We start from the raw sequence: 24,136 nt of genomic DNA on the forward strand, positions 1-24,136 counted from the left end.
TCTCTCCCGCCCCTAGCACTCTCCCCAACGGAAACCTTACCCTAATTAATGCCTTTCTTGACTCTCTACCCCTGCCGAGGTTGGATGAAGCAGACAGACTGTCTCTGGCCAGCCCATTCACTCCGGAAGAACTATCTAAAGTACTCTCCTCAATACCAGTCGGTAAGAGCCCGGGCCCGGATGGCCTGCCGATTTCTTACTACAAAACATTCAAAGACACTCTCCTTCCCCATTTCACCTCCCTTTGCAACTCCCTGCTACGGGGCCAGCACCTTCCCCCCCAGTCCTTGGAGGCTTTCATCACCATCCTCCCGAAAGAGGGGAAAGACCCCAAACAATGCGGTAGCTACAGACCTATCTCGCTCCTCAACGCTGATGTGAAATGGTGGGCCAAAGCTCTTGCTGTGCGGCTATCCCCTTTACTTCCCCGGTTGATTGGCGAGGAACAGGCTGGCTTCGTCAGGAGTAGGCAGGGCCGGGACAACACGTGGCGAGTGATTAGACTCATCGAACACGCCAGACTCAAAAGGATCCCACTTATCCTGTTGAGCACGGACGCGGAAAAGGCGTTCGACAGGATAAACTGGGCTTTTCTAGTAGCTACCCTTCATAGATTTGGGATGCCAGATGCCTTTGTGAATGCTATTCTCTCCCTATATAGACAACCTAGTGCTAAAATTAGGGTTAATGGCACCCTCTCTCGCCCGTTTCGGATAAGCAATGGCACTAGGCAGGGTTGCCCCCTGTCGCCCTCCCTTTTTATTTTGGTTATGGAAACTTTGATCCAGGCTATTAGGCGGGACACACTGATTGCGGGAATCCCGGTGGGTGGGTTTGAGCACAAGACAGCATTATTTGCCGACGACCTAATGGTCCTGGTGTCGAATCCACTTACTGCGTTACCACGGTTGACTTCGCTCTTTGCCGAATTTGGCAGGGTATCGAACTTTAAAATTAATTTTGGCAAGTCAGAAGTATTGAATATTACGCTAGACTTCTCCCTATTTAACCAGTTGCGGCTTGATTCCCCCTTTCAATGGACCCAGTCTGATATCCAGTTTCTGGGGGTTAGGATTCCCAGCGACCCGGCTAACCTTTTCTCTTTAAACTACCTCCCCCTTCTCCAGCAGATCACTGATCAGCTCAACAACCTTAACATCCCCTGTATCTCATGGTTAGGCCGGAAGAACTTGTTGAAAACGTATGTCCTTCCCAAACTACTGTATCTGCTACGCACGATCCCTATCAAACTCCCCAGGTCCTATCTTGATAAAGTTAGACGCCTCTTTTCTTCCTTCCTTTGGAACCAAAAGCGTCCAAGAATCAAGCACTCACAACTCATTCAACCTCCAAACAAGGGGGGGATCGGGCTACCTGATGTCCAGACGTATTACTATGCCCATCAACTGGAGCGTTGGCTCCTCCTGACTTCCCCCAAGGCCGATAGTGATAACTTAGCGATCCGACTAGAAAGCCATCTTTGCTCTTTAGCTGACAGGCTAGCACTATGGGGCATTAGGCCACCTCTGCCCACAACCAGCTCTCTCCTATATAGTGTAACATCTGCCTGGTCCTATCTGAATAAATCAACCCCCCTGCTATCTCACCCAAGGCCTACCCTCCCGCTGGACCTTCTCCCTTACTTAATCGACCCACGGCGGGAAATCTCGGCGTCGTTTTGGAATAGGCTCCGTCACTTCACCCTATTCTCCTTCTTTGAGCCGGATACTTCACCAACGACATCTTGGCTTCTGCAGAAAACAGGCCTTGTCTTAACTAATTTTTTGCAACGTATAGACTTCTCTACCACCTGTGAATCCTATCTATCGAAGTGGCAGTCGGCGGAGAGCACTTCGTGGCTGGAGGCGTTCTCTACTGACTTCCTACAGGTCAGAGGTGCATGTTCTCGCCTATACCGATTCCTACTCTCCCTCACTGCTGATTCTAGCCCAGGATTCTTGACTCATTGGGAATCTGACTTACACATCCAGCTGACGCAGGAGGACAAAAACAAATTACTAGCCAACGCCCATGGTTTCTCCAGATGTGTCCGGATACAGGAAAACTCGTACAAACTGGCCACGCGCTGGTACAAGACCCCTTCCTGGCTCCACTCCATTGACTCTACTGTTCCTGACACATGTTGGAGATGCTCATCTGGAATCGGGGATCTTGCACACATATGGTGGCACTGCCCCCTTATACAACCATATTGGACCGCGGTGTTAGATGCAATAGATAAGATCTGTTCAACCACCCTCCCCCGAGCTCCTGAACATGTCCTTCTCTGGTTGCCCCATGACACCTTCCTTCCTAAAAGGGGGGATCTGGCGACGCACCTATTGGCTTCTGCGAAGCTCCTCATACCCCTGTACTGGAAAGACACTTCACCCCCATCATTCACTCACTGGGTCCTAAAAGCCTCAGAATTATGTAGACTGGAGGAGCTAGCTCACTGGAACACTATGTTAAGACCAGCATACCTCAAGACCTGGTCTCCCTGGTTAGCAGCAAGAGACACGATCTTGGTACGCTATTTGCTTTCGAATCAGCACCCAAGCCTCGGCACTTCACATTGAAACAACTTTCGTTACCGCCTTTAACACAGCCATTGAGAGATACATCTTCCTTTCTTCTCTTACAACCTTGATGTGCTTACCGCTCTTCATTTATCCTGCCTAGATGTTTCCCTGCCCATACCTTTGTATTGGTTTGTCCCCCCCCCCCCCTGGTTTTGTCTCTCTCCCTCCCACCCCCTCTACCCTTCCCCTCCCCGCCCCATCCCATAAGCTTTCATTGTTATGTTAAGATATGTTTATTTGCATTGTAAAACAAAACGAAAGTTGTGCATTGTACCTTATATTTTTTGTTTGCTGAATGGTCAAGCAATCTAGTGCTCTGTACTTCTTAATAAAAACAGTTTTAAAACAAAACAAACATAAAATTTTATATTAGGCACTATGTAAAAGTCTATGGGTATCTGTCAAACCAAAATTTGTCCATTTCTCACATAAAACAATTGTGACTTTTTTTGGCCACCCTTGTCACTTTCTTAAAATGCACCAGGACAGGGGGAAGTAAATGATGCCTGAAATCTATTCCAACTAATAGTTGGCATAAAACACGTTATCCCTGGCACCACAGATATGAAGACCAGCGTCCAATACACTGGTCTCCCCAAATCACCCCCACTGAGCTCTTCAGTACCACCCATAGAGCCAATGCTTGTCTGTGGAGAATTCCTTCACTGTCTGCTTCATTTTATGCACCTATTTGCAATGGCTGTGGCTGAACCACACTATAATTTGTTGCAGTGTATGTATGCTTTTGCCCATACAGTCATATTTATCATACTGGAAAAAAATAAATCCACAGTGAGAGCTGAACATTAAAGTGTAATTCATTTGATAAAGCTCTCTGTGGGGTGTTGGGGCCACAGAATTTCTTTTCTTGACCCCATCATGATAATCACAAAAGACTCATTCTCAACATTTCTGTGTCTATGAGCTAATGATTTGGCACAATTGGTCAGGTAAGTATACTAAGACTAAGGAGCCCTTCACATCATGATTGGATCACCAGTTTAAAATGGAACTGTAAGTTAGTCACTGGGAATCAATTCTGCCGTAGCTAGCCCAATGCAAGTACGCTCCGTGTGTCCCAGGCCTGAAATCTTAGTTACTACAGGTGTTAAATAAAGCTCAGAGTTCTGTACAGAGACACACAGTGTCCCTATGGTTCCATGCTATGGCTCCTTAGGCACTCTTTACTTTTTTTGGTAGAGTTGGAAGGGACCTCAAGGGCCGTCGGGTCCAACCCCCTGCGAGTGCAGGTTTTCCTAAATCATCCCAGCTATATGTTTATCCAGATTCCACTTGAAGATTTCCATTGATGGAGCGCCCACCACCTCCCGTGGCAGCCTATTCCACTCTCTCACTACCCTCACTGTCAGAAAGTTTTTCCTAATGTCTAATCTGTATCTCTTTCCCTTTAGTTTCATCCCATTGCTTCTTGTACTTCCTTGTGCTAATGAGAATAGGGTAGATTCCTCTGCACTGTGACTACCTTTCAGATATTTGTAGACTGCTATTAAATCTCCCCTCAGCCTTCTCTTCTGCAAACTAAACAGTCCCAGTTCTTTTAGCCGCTCCTCATAGGACATGGTTTGCAGACCTTCCACCATTTTGGTTGCTCTTCTCTGGACTTGCTCCAATATATCGATGTCTTTCTTGAATTGAGGCGCCCAGAACTGTACACAGTATTCCAGGTGTGGTCTGACCAGGGAAGAGTACAGCGGAATAATGACCTCTCTTGATCTAGATTCAATGCTTGTCTTAATACATCCCAGAATTTTATTAGCCTTTTTTGCAGCAGCACTGCACTGTTGGCTCATGTTGAATTTGTGATCTACTATTATGCCCAAGTCCTTTTCCCCTATGCTATCACTTAGTTCTATTCCTCCCATACTATATATATTTTTTACATTTCTGTTACCCAGATGTAGAACTTTGCATTTGTCCCTGTTAAACTCTGTTTGCTCCATAATATAAAGTTATGACTGCCCTAGAAGCACCAAGAAGTATCTAACAAGAGATGGATACAGAATATGCGTACTGCCCAGTGTGCACTTCAGTTTCAATATTCATTTGATTACCTCTTCAATAAGTTTTGCATTAGACTTCTCCAGTGTGTCAATTCTTGTGTGAAGACTGCTCACAGTGCCACTGTAAGCAAAAGACATCAGCATGTTAATATATAGAGGGTGCTCAGTGTTCACTGAATTGGCGTGCTGTCAGTACTTCATTGATACATTATTAGGTGAAGTTAAAAAATTGGTTGGCACACGGAAATACACTAGTATGTGCAATGTCCAACTTGGCAACTAAAGGAATGACGGCAAGTCTCAGGGTCCATGACTAGTAATGGTATCAAATGTTCGCCTTGTGGCCCCGCCATTCCTAGTTACGTCACTGATCCCTTTATAGTTATATGGGGTCTGCAGGTAACTGCTGTTTTAGCGGATGGGCTTTCTGTTGTCCCCTGGCGGACTCGAACAACAGAAAGTCCAGTGCAATTGTGAACCAAGTCTATTTTATGTTTTAGAAACATGGATATTTCCAGTCTCATATATCCCCCACCTTGCAACTCACAAACAATTGTTTTGTTTTTTTATGTGATAAATAGGAAAAGGGGGTTTTTTTACATATAAAAATAAGCGAACATTGAGCTGCTTTCATTTGAAATCCACCCAATATTTGTGCCAATTGGGTTTTCACTGGCACACCACTTGCCGTTGCGTTCGGTATTCCGTTCGGGGGGGGGGGGGGGACCTCATGCGGACTTCCCCAGACGGAATACCAATGCAGATGTGAACAAGGCCTTAGCTGAAGCAAATTTGTGGGCACCTAACCACTGGCGATTTACAGCTGCATCCACAACAAATCCCATTCACACGTTGCTCAATAAACTCAAAATGCAAACAGGTTTCAAAACACCATGAATGTGGGCAGAGCAGGTTGTGCCAAAATTGGGCAGGCCAAGATGGGGGTGCCTTGAGCCAACTAATTTATTATAACTGATGCTAGTTTTCTGCCATGAGTTAGAATGGAAATCTAAACCATATTCCCAAATGAATATATTTCCATTCTGGCACAGGGAATAGGATATTTGTGAAGAAACTAGGGTGTCTTGATAAATTTGTTAGATGTCCTGGTTCCCAAATGGAGATCTATGCCAGGTACAAAACTGGTTTAGGTTTCCATTATAACTCATGGCAGAAAACTGGCGTAAGTTATAATAAATCAGTGGGCTCAAGGCACCCCCATCTTGGCCTGCACACATTCGCACAATCAAGTCACAGATCAGGGCTTGTGGCACACAAAAGGGCCTTGCTTCAAACGTGAGCCTCAATATCATCCCTCAATGCCAGGAATCTAGTGTAGAGGGAATCAAGGATTCTCCTCAATCGGTTTGTGTGTGTAGGAGAGGAAATATAATGGATTCCTCCTTTTGTCTTTTTAATCCATTAACATCAAAACTACATCTGATAAACACATGAAAACAAATAACCAATTAATAGTCTAAGGGGGCGTTCACGCTACCGTCGGTGTCCGACAGGTAGTGTCCGCTTCTAGTGTCCGCTCAAAATCTGGTACGGACATTAGGAGCGGACACTAGCTGTGTCCGTGACACCTGTCATTTATTTCAATGGGCATCGGGTGCGTTCTTTTGCACTCCGTGCCCGGCCTTCCCTGTCCGCAAGTGAAGATGTCCGACTTCTCAAGCGGACAGAAAAACCCGGAGGAGGAGGGTTTGTGAGAGGGTCCCAGCCTTGACTACATTCACACAGCATGCCGTGAGTGAGATATAGCGTCCCTGTCTGCATGCGCTTGTCCAGCGCGGAACTCAGGGCCCGACTGATGTTATGGGACACGTGCTGTCGCAAGTCGGGTTCGGCACACCAAGAGAAGTAGTGACTGCTAGGGGCAGCATAGTGAAGTGCCGCAGCTGCCATCAGGTCATGGAAGGCCTGAGTCTCCAGTAGCATAAATGCCAACATCTCCAGGGCCAGCAGTTTTGAGATTAGCTCATTGAAGGCTTGGGCATGTGGGTGAGTTGCGCTGTTCTTCTGCCTGCAATGAAACACCTGGGAAGAGGCACATGATGGTGCAGGCAAAAGGAGCAGAGGCAGGAAAAGGGACAGATGAGGGTGAACTCCCCAAAGTGTCAGAGGCAAATGTGGAGGTGACCTGGCTGGTGGTCTGGACTGCAGCGCCAGCACTGGCATCACTGAGGACGGGTTGCTGGTCCACAACAACTAAATCAGCCGGAGATGGCGGATGCTCCAATGTTTGGGCATCAGGACACAAAAAGTCGCCTGGTAGCTCCTGGGATTGGTGAAGTGGTTGGACAGAGTGAGGGACAGTTAAAGGACCTGAAAACATCTCCTGGGAGGGGGGAAACGTGGGATGACTGTGCTGGGAAGATTGGGCATGTTGGGAGGAAGGAGGACCAGACTCTTGGCAAGGAAGAGTACGTGAGGTAGTGGCTGACTGGCTGGTGGATAAGGAGCTGTAAGCATTATCCGCTAGCCATTGTAACACCTGTTCCTGGTGCTCGGTCCTGTTCAGTGTGGTACCCTGCTTCACGCAGCTATCAAGTCAGGGATTGTGATGAGCACATGCTCATTTCTCGTTTCTTTAGCTTAAAATTTGGGTTTCTGTCCATACAATTGGGGAGGAAAGAAGGTTTCCAGGTATTTTTCCACTTTCATAGAGGTTTTTTTGAGTGTGGAAAGTGTCTAGTTGATAGGCTAGATTATGGGGATAACGTCTATCCTTAGGGAGAGACCACCTTCTCAGGTGTGTGGAGACTTATACAGCCATAGTTGCTCCACTGCAAGGGAACATGGGAAGAATATGCAAATCTGTCTTCCAAGACGTAAACAGGGAGACAGTGCCTCTGTTATGCTGCCCTCTATAGCAAGTACCCTGAACACCCTGAGTTGATAGGCTGTGATAGTGGGGTAAAACTGTGACTTGGGCGTGTTAAATGCCCCCCCTACATGCTTCCCCTGCTGTCCCAGTTGCATTCCAGAGGTGTTGTCATCATTTGCTGAGGTGTCATAGTGGACTTGGTGACCCTCCTTATTCGAATAGTGGTTTCCCCTGAAACTAAAATTTTTTCCCCATAGACTATAATGGGATTCGATAGTCATTTGAATAGTCGAATATTGAGGGGCTATTCGAATTGAATATCAAATATTTCACTGTTCACTCATCTCTAATCCCTATGTATCAGCATTAACTGGCAAGGGTTAAATCTAGCCTGAATCTTAGGAAATGCACCTGGCTCAGTGGGCTCCATCATCAGGCTGTTCTGTTGGCATGGTCTAAGGAGATTGGGGGGCCAGATCTCTCTGCTATGCTACACAGTGTAAGTAAAAGGCAAGTAAAAGGGAGCCTTCACACGGAGTAAACGCGCGTGCATTTTTGCAAAATACGGGTGAGTTCACACTGAGTATACGCCAGCTTATTCTGAACGTAAAACACGTTCAGAATCAGCGGCATATAAAGCAGTTCCCATTCATTTCTATGGGAGCCGGCATACGAGCGCTCCCCATAGAAATGAATGGGCTGCTTTTTTCACTACGAGCACTCCCATTGAAGTAAATGGAAAGTGCTCGCGTGTACGGCTAGCTCTGCTCATGCTGAGCCGTACACGCAAGCACTTTCCATTCACTTCAATGGGAGTGCTCGTAGTGAAAAAAGCAGCCCAATCATTTCTATGGGGAGCGCTCATATGCGGGCTCCCATAGAAATGAATGGGAACTGCTTTATACGCCGCTGATTCTGAACATGTTTTACGTTCAGAATAAGCTGGCGTATACTCAGTGTGAACTCACCCTAGATGTGTAAAAATACACGTGTGAAAATAAGACTCCCATTGACTTCAATGATATTTGTTACACGTGTAAAAATACGCCTGTAAAATGTCATTGAAGTCAATGGGAGTGTTATTTTTACACGTGTATGTTGCAAAAATACACGTGCGTTTACTCTGTGTGAAGGCTCCCTAACAGGTAGAAGTAAAGACTGCAGTTTGTTTAGGTTGTGTTTCCATGTTTTACCAGGAAAACCAGGTATGGTCCATAAAGGTGGGGAGTATAGAGTTGCTGCTATACCCTTTTTATTCTGTCTGATTCTGGTTGAAACTTACAAAAAGCACACAACATAAAACCTAACTGTGGACACTCAGCCTTAAAGGAGTTTCCAGGATCTGAAAAACGTGCCACACCTGTCCACAGGTTGTATGTGGTATTGCAGGTAAGCTTCCTTCACACCAATAAAGATTAGCTACAATACCAGATACAACCCATGGACAGGTATGGCGCTATTTTTTAAAGAAAGCAGCCAGGTTTTTCTAATCCTACACAACCTCTTTATGGTCCCATGCATACAGAGTGATCTGGACTGGAAAACCTGCTCCATACATCAGCCAGATTTTCAAGTCCAAACCTTGTTAGGAGATCAGGACTCTACATCATACTCCTCTGTGACACTGAAAGTTTCTGGCACTAATGTCTGCACTATATACAGTATGGTAGCCCTTAAAGCAGGTAGCGAAAAGGGCAGAGACTATGGGGGGTATCTTGCTGCTCCTGCTACAATAAATGTGTGAACAGACACCTTTCTTGGTCTCTTTTGTTTATAATGGTTCACCTCACCTCCCCATCCCCCCTCCCTTGTCGCTTTCCCGCGTCTTTTTCGCGCCTTTTGGGCGCGAGGGGGAGGGGAGGCGGAGTCTGTGGGCGGTGCTAGCATGAGCAGAAATTATTTATGCGGGGTACGTGGGCAGAGCTACACCTTCTGCCCACAGCGTTAGGTGAGAGGAACCCCCTCCCACCCTACCCTTGCGGTTGTCTTAGGATGCTTGGTTTTTTGTTCTTTCTTTCTGGCTGTTTCCGGTTTCTTTTCTTGCAGTTGTCACAGCGTGGCGGAAGGGAGGAGTTTGCCCACAAGTCTGCTGTTCACCAGTGGGCAACCTCTGGAGGAGTCTTGAAGAAGAAGGCGGGGCATGATGAGGTTTCCATTTTTGTAAATGTTGTTAATAATTTGTTAATTTATAATTAAACAAGCTGTGGCCAATCCCAGTTTAAACCACACCACGGCCTCTGTGTGTTTTTTCTATTGTTAGGAGGTGTCTGAAGGGGTAAAGAGGTATCATTTAATTTCATCCCAATAGTCTGTGATATTGAAGCCATGGTCCAGATTGCCTGGTGTGCATGGGGCCTAACTATTCTGAGATTAGCTCAGTCTTATTGAAGAAAACAGGCTGATCTTTGCAAGGGATTTTTTTTTCTGTGACTTGCAATCTGTGAAGTAAAAGTAGCAAGCTGAGGGTCAGTGAAAACATTTGTGTCTCCTGAGTCCTCATTTTCTGCAATAAGCAAACTCTTATTGACACTGGCATAGGACACACAAGACTTAATACATCGTCCCCAATGGATAAAATTACTAAATGATTCATATGGTTAGGATGTAAATAATCCACTATACCTGCTCAAGTCCATAGAAGTGGATATTTGCTGTCACTTACTTCAGTTGTCTGTTAAGTTCTTCCACGTAGTTCTTCTGGTCCAGGATTGCAGAAATGTGCACGTTCCTTACAATGAGAGAGATCCGTTACTGTACATGTCATTGATATAAATATTAACAATACAAACACAAAGTTTGCAAAATGTAAAATGGCACAGATCATACATACAATGGATAAATAATGCATCTGGGTCGTATTCACATGCCTGCAGTTTTGGATGTATGATTCCTGTGATAAACAGAAACAGCGCTCCACCATTGTTATTTGCGACTTTTTTGCAACTAGAAGGGTCAGGGTCCAGTTACATAGAGGAAATTGGTGCTATAGTGTTTCCTGAGCAACACTTCTATTATCTGCATATGTAAATCCAGAAATAATTTACAACAGGCACCAGCTCCATGCTGGAATGAACTGAGAATGTTCACACGGGGGCAATGAGGCAAATTTTGACAGCAGATTTCGTTCAAAATCTGCCTCCATACAATGGTGGTCTATGGAGACTGCTAGCAGAAAAAAAAGCGACATGACCTCTCTTCAGGCAGATTCTGCCTGAGGAAAGCAATAGAAGTGAATGGGAGGCGAAAAACGCCTTACATTTTTTTTGCAAAAAACCGCGACCGAAAACATCTAGCGGTTTTTTTAACAGTTCATTCACTTTAGGGGAGGGGAAAATTTTCCCCACTGAAAAAAAGCCTCCCATTGACTTCAATGGGTTCTGCTAGCGGAGTTTTCCATGCTGAATTTTCCCCACTGAAAAAAAAAAAGCCTCGCATTGATTTCAATAGGTTCTGCTAGCTTTTTTTTTTTTCCACTAGCGGAAAATTCCACTATGGGAAAAAAAACAAAAAACTAGCGGCATCCATTGAAATCAATGGGAGGCTTTTTTTCAGCGTGGAAAATTCAGCGCCAAATAAAGCGCCATTTCCTCGGTGTGACCTTTATCAGGGCTCAAAAACTGAAAGTAGTATGCAAAGAGAGGGAAAAAAGAGCATATAGATGGCCAAACGTCATGATGGATGACAAAGCCACAAGGAATTTCATGTAAAGAAGACAGCTGACACTGGGTTCACACCTGCGTCTGGGGTCTCCGTACTATGGTTTCCGTCTTCTGCATGGCAGAAGACGGAAACCATAGATCGGGTCCGGCCGTGCGCGGCGGTGAGCGTTTTAGGCTCTCCGCCGCGAAACCGGATTTTTTTATCCGGACACAGAGTACTGCATGTCCGACTCTGTGTCCGGATTATAAAACCCGGTTTCGCGGCGGAGAGCGCAAAACGCTCACTGCCGCGCACGGCCGGACAGCTTTCTCACCCATTCAAATGAATGGGTGAGAAAGTCTCCTGCAGGCTTCCGTCTCCTGCATCTGTTTTATGCAGGAAACGGAAACCTGCAATAAGGACCCATGAACGCAGATGTGAACGAGCCCTGAGTAGCAGAACTGGTCCGGGCTTGGCGAACACTGGAGCGCCTGGGCTTTTTTTTTTTTTTTTTCTACCTTCCAGAAAACCTTTTTAAACACTTCAATTAGCTTAATCTACAAGTCAGAGTATGATCCAGATGGGATTACCCCTTTAATTCTATTTTCTGTACTTCAATGAGGGGGCTGCCATTTTCACCTGAACTTCTCCTCTGCATTGTTAACAGCATTAAGTGATATGCTTTACAGCAGACTTAAGGCCATAGGCAGAATAGACTAGACTTGATGTCCTAAAGACTATAGGATTTTCTAGACATGCTCTGTGCAGGTGCGGATAAACTGTGACCTCATCTATTGTCAGTGGTCGATGCTATGATGAGTCAGTGAGATTATATATAGAGAGTCTAAATAATCTAAATAAGGTGACTGCTGCAGAGAAAACCCCTACACAATTCTATTATTGGGTTAGGTAGTAAAATTGAAAATCATAGGATATAGTAATATTGTTGATTCCTTTTTTTACAGTGAAAAACTCCTTTAAAATGCTTTATGTACAGAGTTTTCTTTTTCTTGTATTTTTGTATAGACTTCATAATAGAACAAAAGAGCCTAAAAGCAATACAGCTTTTCTATCTTTTGGAGCAACGTTTTTTTTCTTAAGGGAAAAATGACAGGAAAAATGTCACATAAGCCTAACAACAATATTACCTTCCCTCTTTGTTATGATCATCTTCTTCTGATTTTAGATATATGGAGAAGTCGATCACTCCAACCTACAAAATATATAGACATAAAATATGTTGGGGGAATTGCACCCAGGTCAACTGTTGTGGGTTTTGGCTAGCCTCACTAAAAGAGACACACAAGCCCTATGAGACCACACATCACCATGTTCCCTCCATAGGTGATGGTCCCAGGGGTATGATTTGAGGACATTTGAGGATGCATCATTAAGGATTAAAGGGTATTTCAAAGATATTTGCTTGGATGAGTGTCATTGCCCCTTCAGTCAGCTGATTAGTGGGTTTGCGGATCCCCATCAGTCTGATATTGATGACTTCTCCTAAAGATAGACCATCAATATAAAAATCCCAGGTTACTCCCTTAAAATGAATACGCTTTTAAATATGTTGTCATAAATGTTGTACTTTGACAATACCTATTAACATAACATTAAAAGGGTTTTCCGGGCTAAACATATTGATGACCTATCCTAAAGTTTAGTGGGGATCCAGCAACACCATTGATCAGATTATATACAGAGGAGTAAGCAGACAGCTGTCTTCCCTGTATAGTGGCCATACCAGACAGAAGATAAACTGCAGTGACTCAGTTGTGCCACTACACAGAGAACAGCGCTGTTCTTGTTTTCATTCTCTGTGTGTCAACTGTTGAGTTCAGCTAATCGGTAGGGGTAATGGGTGTCAGACCCCACAGATCTGGTACCTATATCTGGTAAGATAGGTAATCAATGATTTTTGCCCGTAATACCCCCTGGCTAAAAGTGCTATAGCGCTAAAGAAAATCTTTAGATGTATGTGCCAATCATAAATCCTCAGCATAAACCATATATTGTCATATATGGCTCATTCGGCTCTCCAGTTGCTGTGAAATTACAACTCCCAACATGCTCTATTCACTTCCATGGGAGTTCCAAGAACAGGAGGGAAAGTATGCATGCTGGGAGTTGTATCTTTACAACAGCTGGAGTGCTGAAGGTTGCCTACCCTTCATCCATATGCTGATATGCAAAAAAAAACTTACAATATGGTTGCTGTAGAGCAGGGGTAGGGAACGTACGGCTCTCCAGCTGTTGCAAAACTACAACTCCCAGCATGCATACTGGCTCTGCTGTTCTGGGAACTCCCATGGAAGTGAATGGAGCATGCTGGGAGTTGTAGTTTCACAGCAGCTGGAGAGCCAAAGGTTCCCTACCCCTGCTGTAGAGGCTGACTGTACAGGCGAAGGTTTTCCAATACAATAAAAAAAGAATACAGGTATATACCTGCCAGGCAAATGCCAAAAGACTTGCACTTGTTGGGAGTATAGGGTTGAAAGGACCTGTTTGGCATATACATAAATCTCTTGGACCTGTGCTGACCATGCGTCCACCGAAGAGGCTGTGAACATTGATTCATACAAACCAATTCACTCTACAAACCGTTAGCAAAATTTACACTCCATTTCCCCTTTCCCTTTCCCTCTGCAAAGACTATTTACTAGATACAATGCTGTGACTGCACTGAAATGAATGACTGTCTGTGTGGCTGTCTTAGTCTGCCACAGCGAGAGTATCTGTTTTTCATGGTTCTTCTAGCCAACATAGGAATGACCCGCCTTTTGACAGTCTTATATCTTAATACAGCATATACACAGAGGTTCCCCTTCTGAGACAACTCTATTAAAGAAAACTTCCCTCTATGACCATTCATGAATAAGCGCTACATACATTATTACTAGGGTGTACTATAAATTGTCCTCTAATCCACCTAAAATGCTAATCTCTACCCCTCACAATGAGAATAATAATTTTAGTACAATTAATAAAAATGAGGTATAAGTGAGGTATACAACATACTTGTGAGTCCAGGTCTTCTCCTTTGACACAGAGATTGGCATCAATTACATTCAATCCCACCAGAAGCCCAACAATAACTGTTCCTTCCTCTTCCATCATTACTGCATGATTGTCATAAAACTCACTAAAAAAATAATAATAGTTATATACCATAAGTCCAGACTGGTATATTTTTGTACCTGCAATTTTCAAAGTGAATCTTAAAGGTTCGCCTAAATAGATGACCAAATATCAATTGGATATGTCATAGAGATGTGAGACGGAGGGAGCACAATTATTCTGGTCTTGATGGCTCGTCACTACTAAACTGTACAAAAGGCTTAGAGGAGGCAGGGTAAGGTGAATCATATATATATATATATATATATATATGTATATATATGTATATATGTATATATATATATATATGTATATATATGTATATATGTATATATATATATGTATATATGTATATATATGTATATATGTATATATATATATATATATGTATATATATATATATATATATATATATATATGTATATATGTATATATATATATATATATATGTATATATATATATTAAAAAAAAACAAAAAAAACCCCCTAGTTTGTAGAGATGAGCGAACACTAAAATGTTCGAGGTTCGAAATTCGATTCGAACAGCCGCTCACTGTTCGAGTGTTCGAATGGGTTTCGAACCCCATTATAGTCTATGGGGAACATATACTCGTTAAGGGGGAAACCCAAATTCGTGTCTGGAGGGTCACCAAGTCCACTATGACACCCCAGGAAATGATACCAACACCCTGGAATGACACTGGGACAGCAGGGGAAGCATGTCTGGGGGCATAAAAGTCACTTTATTTCATGGAAATCCCTGTCAGTTTGCGATTTTCGCAAGCTAACTTTTCCCCATAGAAATGCATTGGCCAGTGCTGATTGGCCAGAGTACGGAACTCGACCAATCAGCGCTGGCTCTGCTGGAGGAGGCGGAGTCTAAGATCGCTCCACACCAGTCTCCATTCAGGTCCGACCTTAGACTCCGCCTCCTCCGGCAGAGCCAGCGCTGATTGGCCGAAGGCTGGCCAATGCATTCCTATGCGAATGCAGAGACTTAGCAGTGCTGAGCCAGTTCTGCTCAACTACACATCTGATGCACACTCGGCACTGCTACATCAGATGTAGCAATCTGATGTAGCAGAGCCGAGGGTGCACTAGAACCCCTGTGCAAACTCAGTTCACGCTAATAGAATGCATTGGCCAGCGCTGATTGGCCAGAGTACGGAACTCGACCAATCAGCGCTGGCTCTGCTGGAGGAGGTGGAGTCTAAGATCGCTCCACACCAGTCTCCATTCAGGTCCGACCTTAGACTCCGCCTCCTCCAGCAGAGCCAGCACTGATTGGCCGAATTCCGTACTCTGGCCAATCAGTGCTGGCCAATGCATTCTATTGGCGAGATGAAGCAGTGCTGAATGTGTGTGTTTAGCTCAACTACACCGGTGGAGTAGTTGAGCTAAGCACACAGATTCAGCTCTGCTTCAATCAGCGCTGGCCAATGCATTCTATTAGCTTGATGAAGCAGAGTGTGCACAAGGGTTCAAGCGCACCCTCGGCTCTGATGTAGCAGAGCCGAGGGTGCACAAGGGTTCAAGCGCACCCTCGGCTCTGATGTAGCAGAGCCGAGGCTGCACAAGGGTTCAAGCGCACCCTCGGCTCTGATGTAGCAGAGCCGAGGCTGCACAAGGGTTCAAGCACACCCTCGGCTCTGATGTAGCAGAGCCGAGGGTGCACAAGGGTTCAAGCGCACCCTCGGCTCTGATGTAGCAGAGCCGAGGCTGCACAAGGGTTCAAGCGCACCCTCGGCTCTGATGTAGCAGAGCCGAGGGTGCGCTTGAACCCTTGTGCACCCTCGGCTCTGCTACATCAGAGCCGAGGGTGCGCTTGAACCCTTGTGCACACTCTGCTTCATCAAGCTAATAGAATGCATTGGCCAGCGCTGATTGAAGCAGAGCTGAATCTGTGTGCTTAGCTCAACTACTCCACTGGTGTAGTTGAGCTAAACACACACATTCAGCACTGCTTCATCACGCCAATACAATGCATTAGCCAGTGCTGATTGGCCAGAGTACGGAATTCGGCCAATCAGCGCTGGCTCTGCTGGAGGAGGCGGAGTCTAAGGTCGGACCTGAATGGAGACTGGTGTGGAGCGATCTTAGACTCCGCCTCCTCCAGCAGAGCCAGCGCTGATTGGTCGAGTTCCGTACTCTGGCCAATCAGCGCTGGCCAATGCATTCTATTAGCGTGAACTGAGTTTGCACAGGGGTTCTAGTGCACCCTCGGCTCTGCTACATCAGATTGCTACATCTGATGTAGCAGTGCCGAGTGTGCATCAGATGTGTAGTTGAGCAGAACTGGCTCAGCACTGCTAAGTCTCTGCATTCGCATAGGAATGCATTGGCCAGCCTTCGGCCAATCAGCGCTGGCTCTGCCGGAGGAGGCGGAGTCTAAGGTCGGACCTGAATGGAGACTGGTGTGGAGCGATCTTAGACTCCGCCTCCTCCAGCAGAGCCAGCGCTGATTGGCCGAATTCCGTACTCTGGCCAATCAGCACTGGCTAATGCATTGTATTGGCGTGATGAAGCAGTGCTGAATGTGTGTGTTTAGCTCAACTACACCGGTAGAGTAGTTGAGCTAAGCACACAGATTCAGCTCTGCTTCAATCAGCGCTGGCCAATGCATTCTATTAGCTTGATGAAGCAGAGTGTGCACAAGGGTTCAAGCGCACCCTCGGCTCTGATGTAGCAGAGCCGAGGGTGCACAAGGGTTCAAGCGCACCCTCGGCTCTGATGTAGCAGAGCCGAGGGTGCGCTTGAACCCTTGTGCACACTCTGCTTCATCAAGCTAATAGAATGCATTGGCCAGCGCTGATTGAAGCAGAGCTGAATCTGTGTGCTTAGCTCAACTACTCCACCGGTGTAGTTGAGCTAAACACACACATTCAGCACTGCTTCATCACGCTAATAGAATGCATTGGCCAGCACTGATTGGCCAGAGTACGGAATTCGGCCAATCAGCGCTGGCCAATGCATCCCTATGGGAAAAAGTTTATCTCACAAAAATCACAATTACACACCCGATAGAGCCCCAAAAAGTTATTTTTAATAACATTCCCCCCTAAATAAAGGTTATCCCTAGCTATCCCTGCCTGTACAGCTATCCCTGTCTCATAGTCACAAAGTTCACATTCTCATATGACCCGGATTTGAAATCCACTATTCGTCTAAAATGGAGGTCACCTGATTTCGGCAGCCAATGACTTTTTCCAATTTTTTTCAATGCCCCCGGTGTCGTAGTTCCTGTCCCACCTCCCCTGCGCTGTTATTGGTGCAAAAAAGGCGCCAGGGAAGGTGGGAGGGGAATTGAATTTTGGCGCACTTTACCACGCGGTGTTCGATTCGATTCGAACATGGCGAACACCCTGATATCCGATCGAACATGTGTTCGATAGAACACTGTTCGCTCATCTCTACTAGTTTGTCCTTGTCATTCCTGTATCCGTCATCACTTTCATTTGGGCGCATGCAGTGCCTTTGGCGGTGGAAACCCTGTGCCGGCCTCAGCAGTGACTAGAATGGATCCAGTGATGTCACTCAAATACTCAAAAATCGGTCCTTTCCTATAGCCAATGAGTGCTCTCAGCAGTCACATGCAGTGAAGGACTTCCAGCAGTGAAAGCACAGCACACATCTGAATGGACAGCGGCAGCAGACATAACGGGACCGCTGAGGACGAGTGATTTTGATTTTTTTTTTCTTTTGTTTTGTAATATTTCACCATCCCTGGCTTGCTTTGTAATTTGTCCAATTCCTGGACAATCCCTTTAAATACAAATTCAGCTCTGTTACATTCATATTTCAATCCTATAGCCTACAAATCTACAAAGCATAAAGCAGCTATATTGCTGCAAAGATACTTCATGTAATGTGAGTTTCAACATTTGGTTATTGTTACATCCCGTAGTTCTAGTCAGATCTTCTTACAAAATTCTTCCTTGCTCTTACACCTAAACTGTGACTGCATTACTGGCTATCTGCAGATATGGGTCTGGCTTACATCTTGCTCATGTCCCAAGGCCTATTTTAAAGGGTCAGACATTAACTTACAGGATTGCTACCTTAAAACAGGTGACCCTAGAGGTACAGCTTTCTTTTGCATTTAAAGAGAGAGAAAAAAAAAAGGTACGGTAATTTTGTATACTTTTTCTACTAGAAAATCATTGCCTGGTCTGTTATCCTCCTTATGTCTTTTACTGGCACTCTCCTTAACGCTAAGGCACTACATTGAATACTTGCAGCAGGTTAGATGTTGCAAAATCGCTAACCAGCTGAGAAGACCACACTGCGGAAACAAACCAGGTTCAAACATGTAGTATCTCAGTTATTGCTGTGTCTTCCCCTGTGATTTTCACCTTAAGAATCATGTCTGAAACCTGTGGCAAATACCAGCTGTTGACACGTGCAGACTTAGGGGGCATTCACATGAAGTAAAGTGGCGCTGATTCTGCCACGATAACTTGCGGCAGAATCAACACTGATAAAAAGACTCCCATTGAGTTCAATGAGTTCCATCTTCCGTGCGAAACACATTGAAATCAATGGGTTAAAAGACCGCCTATTGATTTAAATGTGTTCCGCGCGGAAGACAGAACCCATTGATCTCAATGGGAGTCTTTTTATCAGCGCCGATTCTGCCGCGAGTTATCGTGGCAGAATCAGCGCCACTTCACTCCGTGTGAATACCCCCTTAGCCTAAAGGGGTGTTCCAGACACGTGTGCTTCTGCAACTCTATTCCTGTTCACTTGTATATTGCTCTTTAAGGATAAATAGTACTCCTAAATAAGCTGCTGGAATTACTAACCTTAAAATATCTCTGCGCATGATCAGGCAACGCAGGTAGTCTGCTAGTTTCTTCTGCATCATGGACAGCCGCAACCAGGCTCTAGCTCGACCAAGGGGGGTTCTAAAATAGAAATAGTACATAGACCTCTAAATTTGTTCATACTGGCAAATACTGTACTTATAACAAAAAAAAAAAAAATGGCCATCCACTTCAGATGGCTGAGCAAGCGACTGAGAACTTTTCATCCTAATTCCTTGTGTTCTCAATGAGAAAAAGTGGTGTTTTATCTGCCATATGAACAAAAGGACCAGATATCTTAAAATCCAATAAGCCTGACACTTCTTTAACATAACATCTGAGTCAGAACACCCTCATCCACATCGGATTGTTGTGCAGTCCAACCAAAATCGGCCAGTTCAGCTAACCTTTCATCTGACGTGTATGGCAAGCGTTGTAGTAGTAATGGGCTGCCAAAAAGCGCACCTGAGTCCTGGTAAATCCCTCACACTGGCTGCGACTTCTTCTGCTTCAGGACATATTTTCTCAACCATCTCCAAAGGACCCCATATTGTTCTATTAAAGCTAAGGAAGGATTTTCTCACTGCCAAAAAGAACATATTAAATTATATATAGTAATGTACAGTCAACCCTTATAGCATTTTTGTTTGTGTAGTGGCCCCATAAGAATTGTCCAATTTTGCACTGGTGTATTTTGTACGTTGTTTGTTTGTATGTCCATAAGCATCATGTGATTATGTGTATCTCATTTTGGAAATCAGTGAAAAACCTGTGATCAGTTGTTATGAATACCTGTAGTAAAGCTGTGTGTATGTGACCTTGTGTAACAGTGTCATCCACAGTGCCCTGCTTCTTTAAAGCTGACATAAAGCAGTGAAGAAAAATGGCTGGGTTGCTATGGAAACCTGGAGTAAAACTCTAATGTCTGGTACCCTGTGCAGAGCCGTCTATCTAATCCTCCAGCATATGGTACTGTGTGCTGAGGCATGTATCTAATCCTACGGCTTGTGGTACTGTGTGCAGAGACACATATCTAATCCTCCCTGTGTGGTATTGTGTGAAGAGGCGCGTATCTAATCCTCCGGTGTGTGGAACTGGGTGCAGATGCGCATATCTAATCCTCTTCCATGTAGTACTGTGTGTAAATGCACGTATCTAATCCTCTGCCGTGTGGTACTGTGTGCAGAGGAACTTATCTAATCTTCCCCCGCGTGATATTGTGTGCAGTGGCATGTATCTAATCCTCCGGTGTGTGGTATTGTGTGAAGACACGCGTATCTAATCCTGCGACGTGTGTAACTGTGTCCATTGGCGCATATCCAATCCTCCAGTGTGTGGTATTGTGTGCAGTAGCGCATATCTAATCCTGTGGCATGTGGAACTGTGTGCAGATGTGCGTATCTAATCCTCCTGCATGTGGTATTGTGTGTAGTGGTGCGTATCTAATGCTCTGACATGTGGTATTGTGTAAAGACGTGCGTATCTAATTCTCCAGCGTGTGGTGTTGTGTGCAGACGTACATATCTAATCCTCTGGTCAGCGTGTGGTACTGTGTGCAGACGTGCGTATCTAATTCTCCAGCATGTGGTTGTGTGCAGTGGCGCATATCTAATCCTCTGGCGTATGGTATTGTGTGCAGTGGCACGTATCCAATCCTCCGGCGTCTGGTATTGTGTGCAGATGCGCATATCTAATCCTCCGGCTAGCTTGTGGTACTGTGTGAAGATGCACGTATCTAATCCTCTGGTGTGTGATACTATTTTCTGACTTGTGTATCTAATCCTCTGGCGTGTGGTTCTTTGTGCAGACGTGTGTATCTAATACTCTGGTGTGTAGAACTGTGTGCAGGCACGCGTATCTAATCCTTTGGCATGTGGAACTGTGGGCAGACGCGTCTATCTAATCCTCTGGTATGTGATACTGTGTGCTGACCTGTGTATCTAATCCTCCAGCGTGTGGTACTTTGTGCAGACGCGCATATCTAATCCTCTGGTGTAGAAATGTGTGCAGACGCGTGTATCTAATCCTCTGCCATGTGATACTGTGTGCTGACCTGTGTATCTAATCCTCCAGTGTGTGGTATTTTGTGTAGACGCGTGTATCTAATCCTCTGGCATGTGTAACTGTGTGCAGATGCGCGTATCTAATCCTCTGGCATGTGGAACTGTGTGCAGATGCGCGTATCTAATCCTCTGGCATGTGGAACTGTGCGCAGACACGCGTATCTAATCCTTCGGCTTGTGAAATGTGTGCAGACGCGCGTATCTAATCCTCTGATGTGTGTATCTTAGCTTTGTTATCAGTGTTGGAATGTACATGTGCAGTGACTGTGTGTATTGCAGTTCTTTTGGCTAATGGGGGGCAGGGTCAACACACTCAGATGGATGCACACTATGCACACGGACAAACGTAGAACATGTGTACTCACAACTAATGGACACATGGATCACATGCGTGCACACACAAACATGCATACATATACATGGACCACAAACGTGCATGCACACACGCATACATACACATGGATCACACGCATGTACACACACACGCACGCAAGGACAACACACACTCAGATGGATGCACACTATGCACATGAACAAACATAACACGTGTACTCACACACAACTACCGCACGCATGGACACTTGCACTGCACACGCACAAACACATGGATCACATGCGCACATACAAGCATACACATACATGGACCACACACGTGCATGCACACCCGCATACATACACATGGATCACATGCGTGCACACACACGCATACAAATACACGTATCACACACATGCATGCACACAAGCATACATACACATGGATAACATGCGCGCGCATGCGCACACACACATATACACACATGCACTGACAAAACATGTCTGTTATCCTTAGTAGCTGCTTGCACACTACAGTATTTTTCACGGACCTCCGGGCCATGGATTTGGAGGTTCCATAGACTTATTTGTGTGCAAAGCTGTAAAATTTGCAGGCTCCATAGCAGTCTATGGAGCTGTAGAATCCACAGCCTGGCTGTAGTGTTACTGTAGTGTGCAAACAGCCATACTGAGCAGCAATATTGGTCAGGCGAAAACTGCCTATGGTTCGCGTGCCAGAGAGGGCACACAGAGCCCTATATGCTGGCATGCGTGCGGTCGCCCGGATCGCTCACTAACAGGGAATCCGGTACAGGATTCCCCATTGATGAGCAATCGCTGCCTTCAGTTGTATGTGTAAATGCACATACAGCTGAAAGCTGTCAGTGTAGGCTGCAGATCGCGGAACTGCGGCCTACACTGAGTGCAGAGTTTGGCCTTTGCCCCGACGCAGGCGCTTATGACGTGAGTCATCAGCACCCACAGTCAAAAGGAGGTGGACGCCAGCAGCTCTTCATGGGTAAGTATAAGAGTGTGTGTGTCAGTCAGTCACAGTGAAGAGCATACTGAGGAGCATATTATACTGTGTGTGTGGGGGTAAGGAGGAGCATACAATACTGTGTGTGTGGGGGTAAGGAGGAGCATATAATACTGGTAGAGCGTAATGAGTAGCATATAATACTGTGTGTGGGGTACTGAGGAACATATACTGGGGGGCGTATTGATAAGCATATAATACCACAGTACCACAGTGGGTGCCACTGTGGAGCATATAATCCTGTGGGGGGCTACTATGGAGCAAATAATACTGTGGGGGGCCTACTGTGGAGCATATAATACTGTGGGGGGCCAATGCAGAGCATATAATACTGTCTGGGGTCCCCTCACTATTTATATCACACAGTATCTGTTTTATAGCAGGCGTGATATTAGTACAAGATGTAATAACATTGCACGGTCACTATAAAACAGATCCTGTGTGATGTAAATAGTAAACATCAATTGTTCAAAGTACTAAATGCAGAGACGTTTACATTTCACTACAAAGTTGTTTGTATTATTAAAAGCTCTGTAAAGCCCCATTCACACAACTGTAATTTGTGGGTCTGTGACTGTCCGCAATAGTATTAAGGATAAATTGCTGTGTTGGTACTTCACGATAATTTAGTGGGTTTTGGGTTGCAGCTTGGGCACTCGGTCTCTAAAAGGTTCGCCGTCACTGTACTAAGTTGTTAATTGGTTGTAAATGTTTTATATGTTTGTGTAAGGTGCATAAATTTTAATTTTTGATAAAAAATGGTTCAAAGAATAGTTGTAATAGTTTATACTACATAATGTATTGAATATGTAAAATCAATAAAAATGTTGAAATGAAAAAAAAAAGTTGTTGTTCACATCAATGTTACGACAAATTAGTAAAATGCCAAAATAATAAAAATGTAAAGTGGAAAAAAGATTTACTGTAGTGCTCTGAAAATGTCAATTACAGTGTAAATTACTGAAAATTACTGAAAATTTTACTCTAGCATAACCAACAATTCAACATATTTTCCACGAGCGAAGCATTCTACTAGTAGATGATAAGAAAGAAATCTGTTAATGCCACAGCCTCAAAGCTTAAAGGGTACCTGAGTATTCATGAAAAGTTAGTGAACATTTAATGCTGCACCACTGCCAGGTTCTGCTGACAATGGATCCACTTCTAATTTCTGTGACATGCACATTTATCTGACCTTGTGTGACTTGTACTCTTTATTAGTAAATAGCAACATACTTGTCTGCATATGAGCTAACCCTGCACTTGTGACAGGTCAATACATTATACTGGTTCTCCTGATGTACTGTACCTTTAAGGCCATGCTTGAGGCAATGTTCCATGACAACAAAGAACTGCTGAAGAGGAGGGTAATCTGAATCCAGGGTACGGCCGTAACTCAGAGCTGATTCAATGAGTCCTTTTATACTGAGCTTAGCCATATTCAGCAAATTTGTCCGCTCCACAACGGCTGGATCTCGTGCTGCTAGTACACAGGATAATGATAGTATTTAAGAGCCATCATATTACCAAGTATGAATTATGCAGACATCCGAAACACAGCTAAAAATCAATACCAAAGTAGATTATGGGAGGAATGTGCAAATCTGTCTCCCAAGATGTAAATAGGAGACAGTGCCTCTGTTATGCTGCCCTCTATAGGAAGCACCCTGAACATCATGCCCGACTTTCCCAGAAGCCTTTACTGCATAATGTGGGTTTTATACCAGGACA

The 24,136-nt window shown here is 44.8% G+C and overlaps 1 protein-coding gene across 3 annotated transcripts in view; it reads right to left on the reverse strand.

Annotated features, from left to right (window-relative positions):
• The window catches only part of RUFY2 (RUN and FYVE domain containing 2), a 38,839-nt gene that overhangs the window by 10,566 nt on the left and 4,137 nt on the right, over nt 1-24,136 (reverse strand). For 2 of the 3 annotated variants that reach the window (XM_075258353.1, XM_075258351.1), the window contains exons 2-8: nt 23,715-23,888; nt 19,460-19,577; nt 18,995-19,096; nt 14,094-14,217; nt 12,224-12,288; nt 10,099-10,164; nt 4,655-4,724 (exon numbers count right to left, since the gene is read on the reverse strand). In XM_075258353.1, the coding sequence (XP_075114454.1) occupies nt 4,655-4,724; nt 10,099-10,164; nt 12,224-12,288; nt 14,094-14,217; nt 18,995-19,096; nt 19,460-19,577; nt 23,715-23,888 (719 nt within the window). The remainder of the gene's footprint in view (nt 1-4,654; nt 4,725-10,098; nt 10,165-12,223; nt 12,289-14,093; nt 14,218-18,994; nt 19,097-19,459; nt 19,578-23,714; nt 23,889-24,136) is intronic. The other variant, XM_075258352.1, reaches the window with a different exon arrangement.

The sequence above is a fragment of the Leptodactylus fuscus genome, chromosome 10 (assembly GCF_031893055.1).
Source record: "Leptodactylus fuscus isolate aLepFus1 chromosome 10, aLepFus1.hap2, whole genome shotgun sequence".
NCBI classification, from domain to species: Eukaryota; Metazoa; Chordata; class Amphibia; order Anura; family Leptodactylidae; genus Leptodactylus; species Leptodactylus fuscus.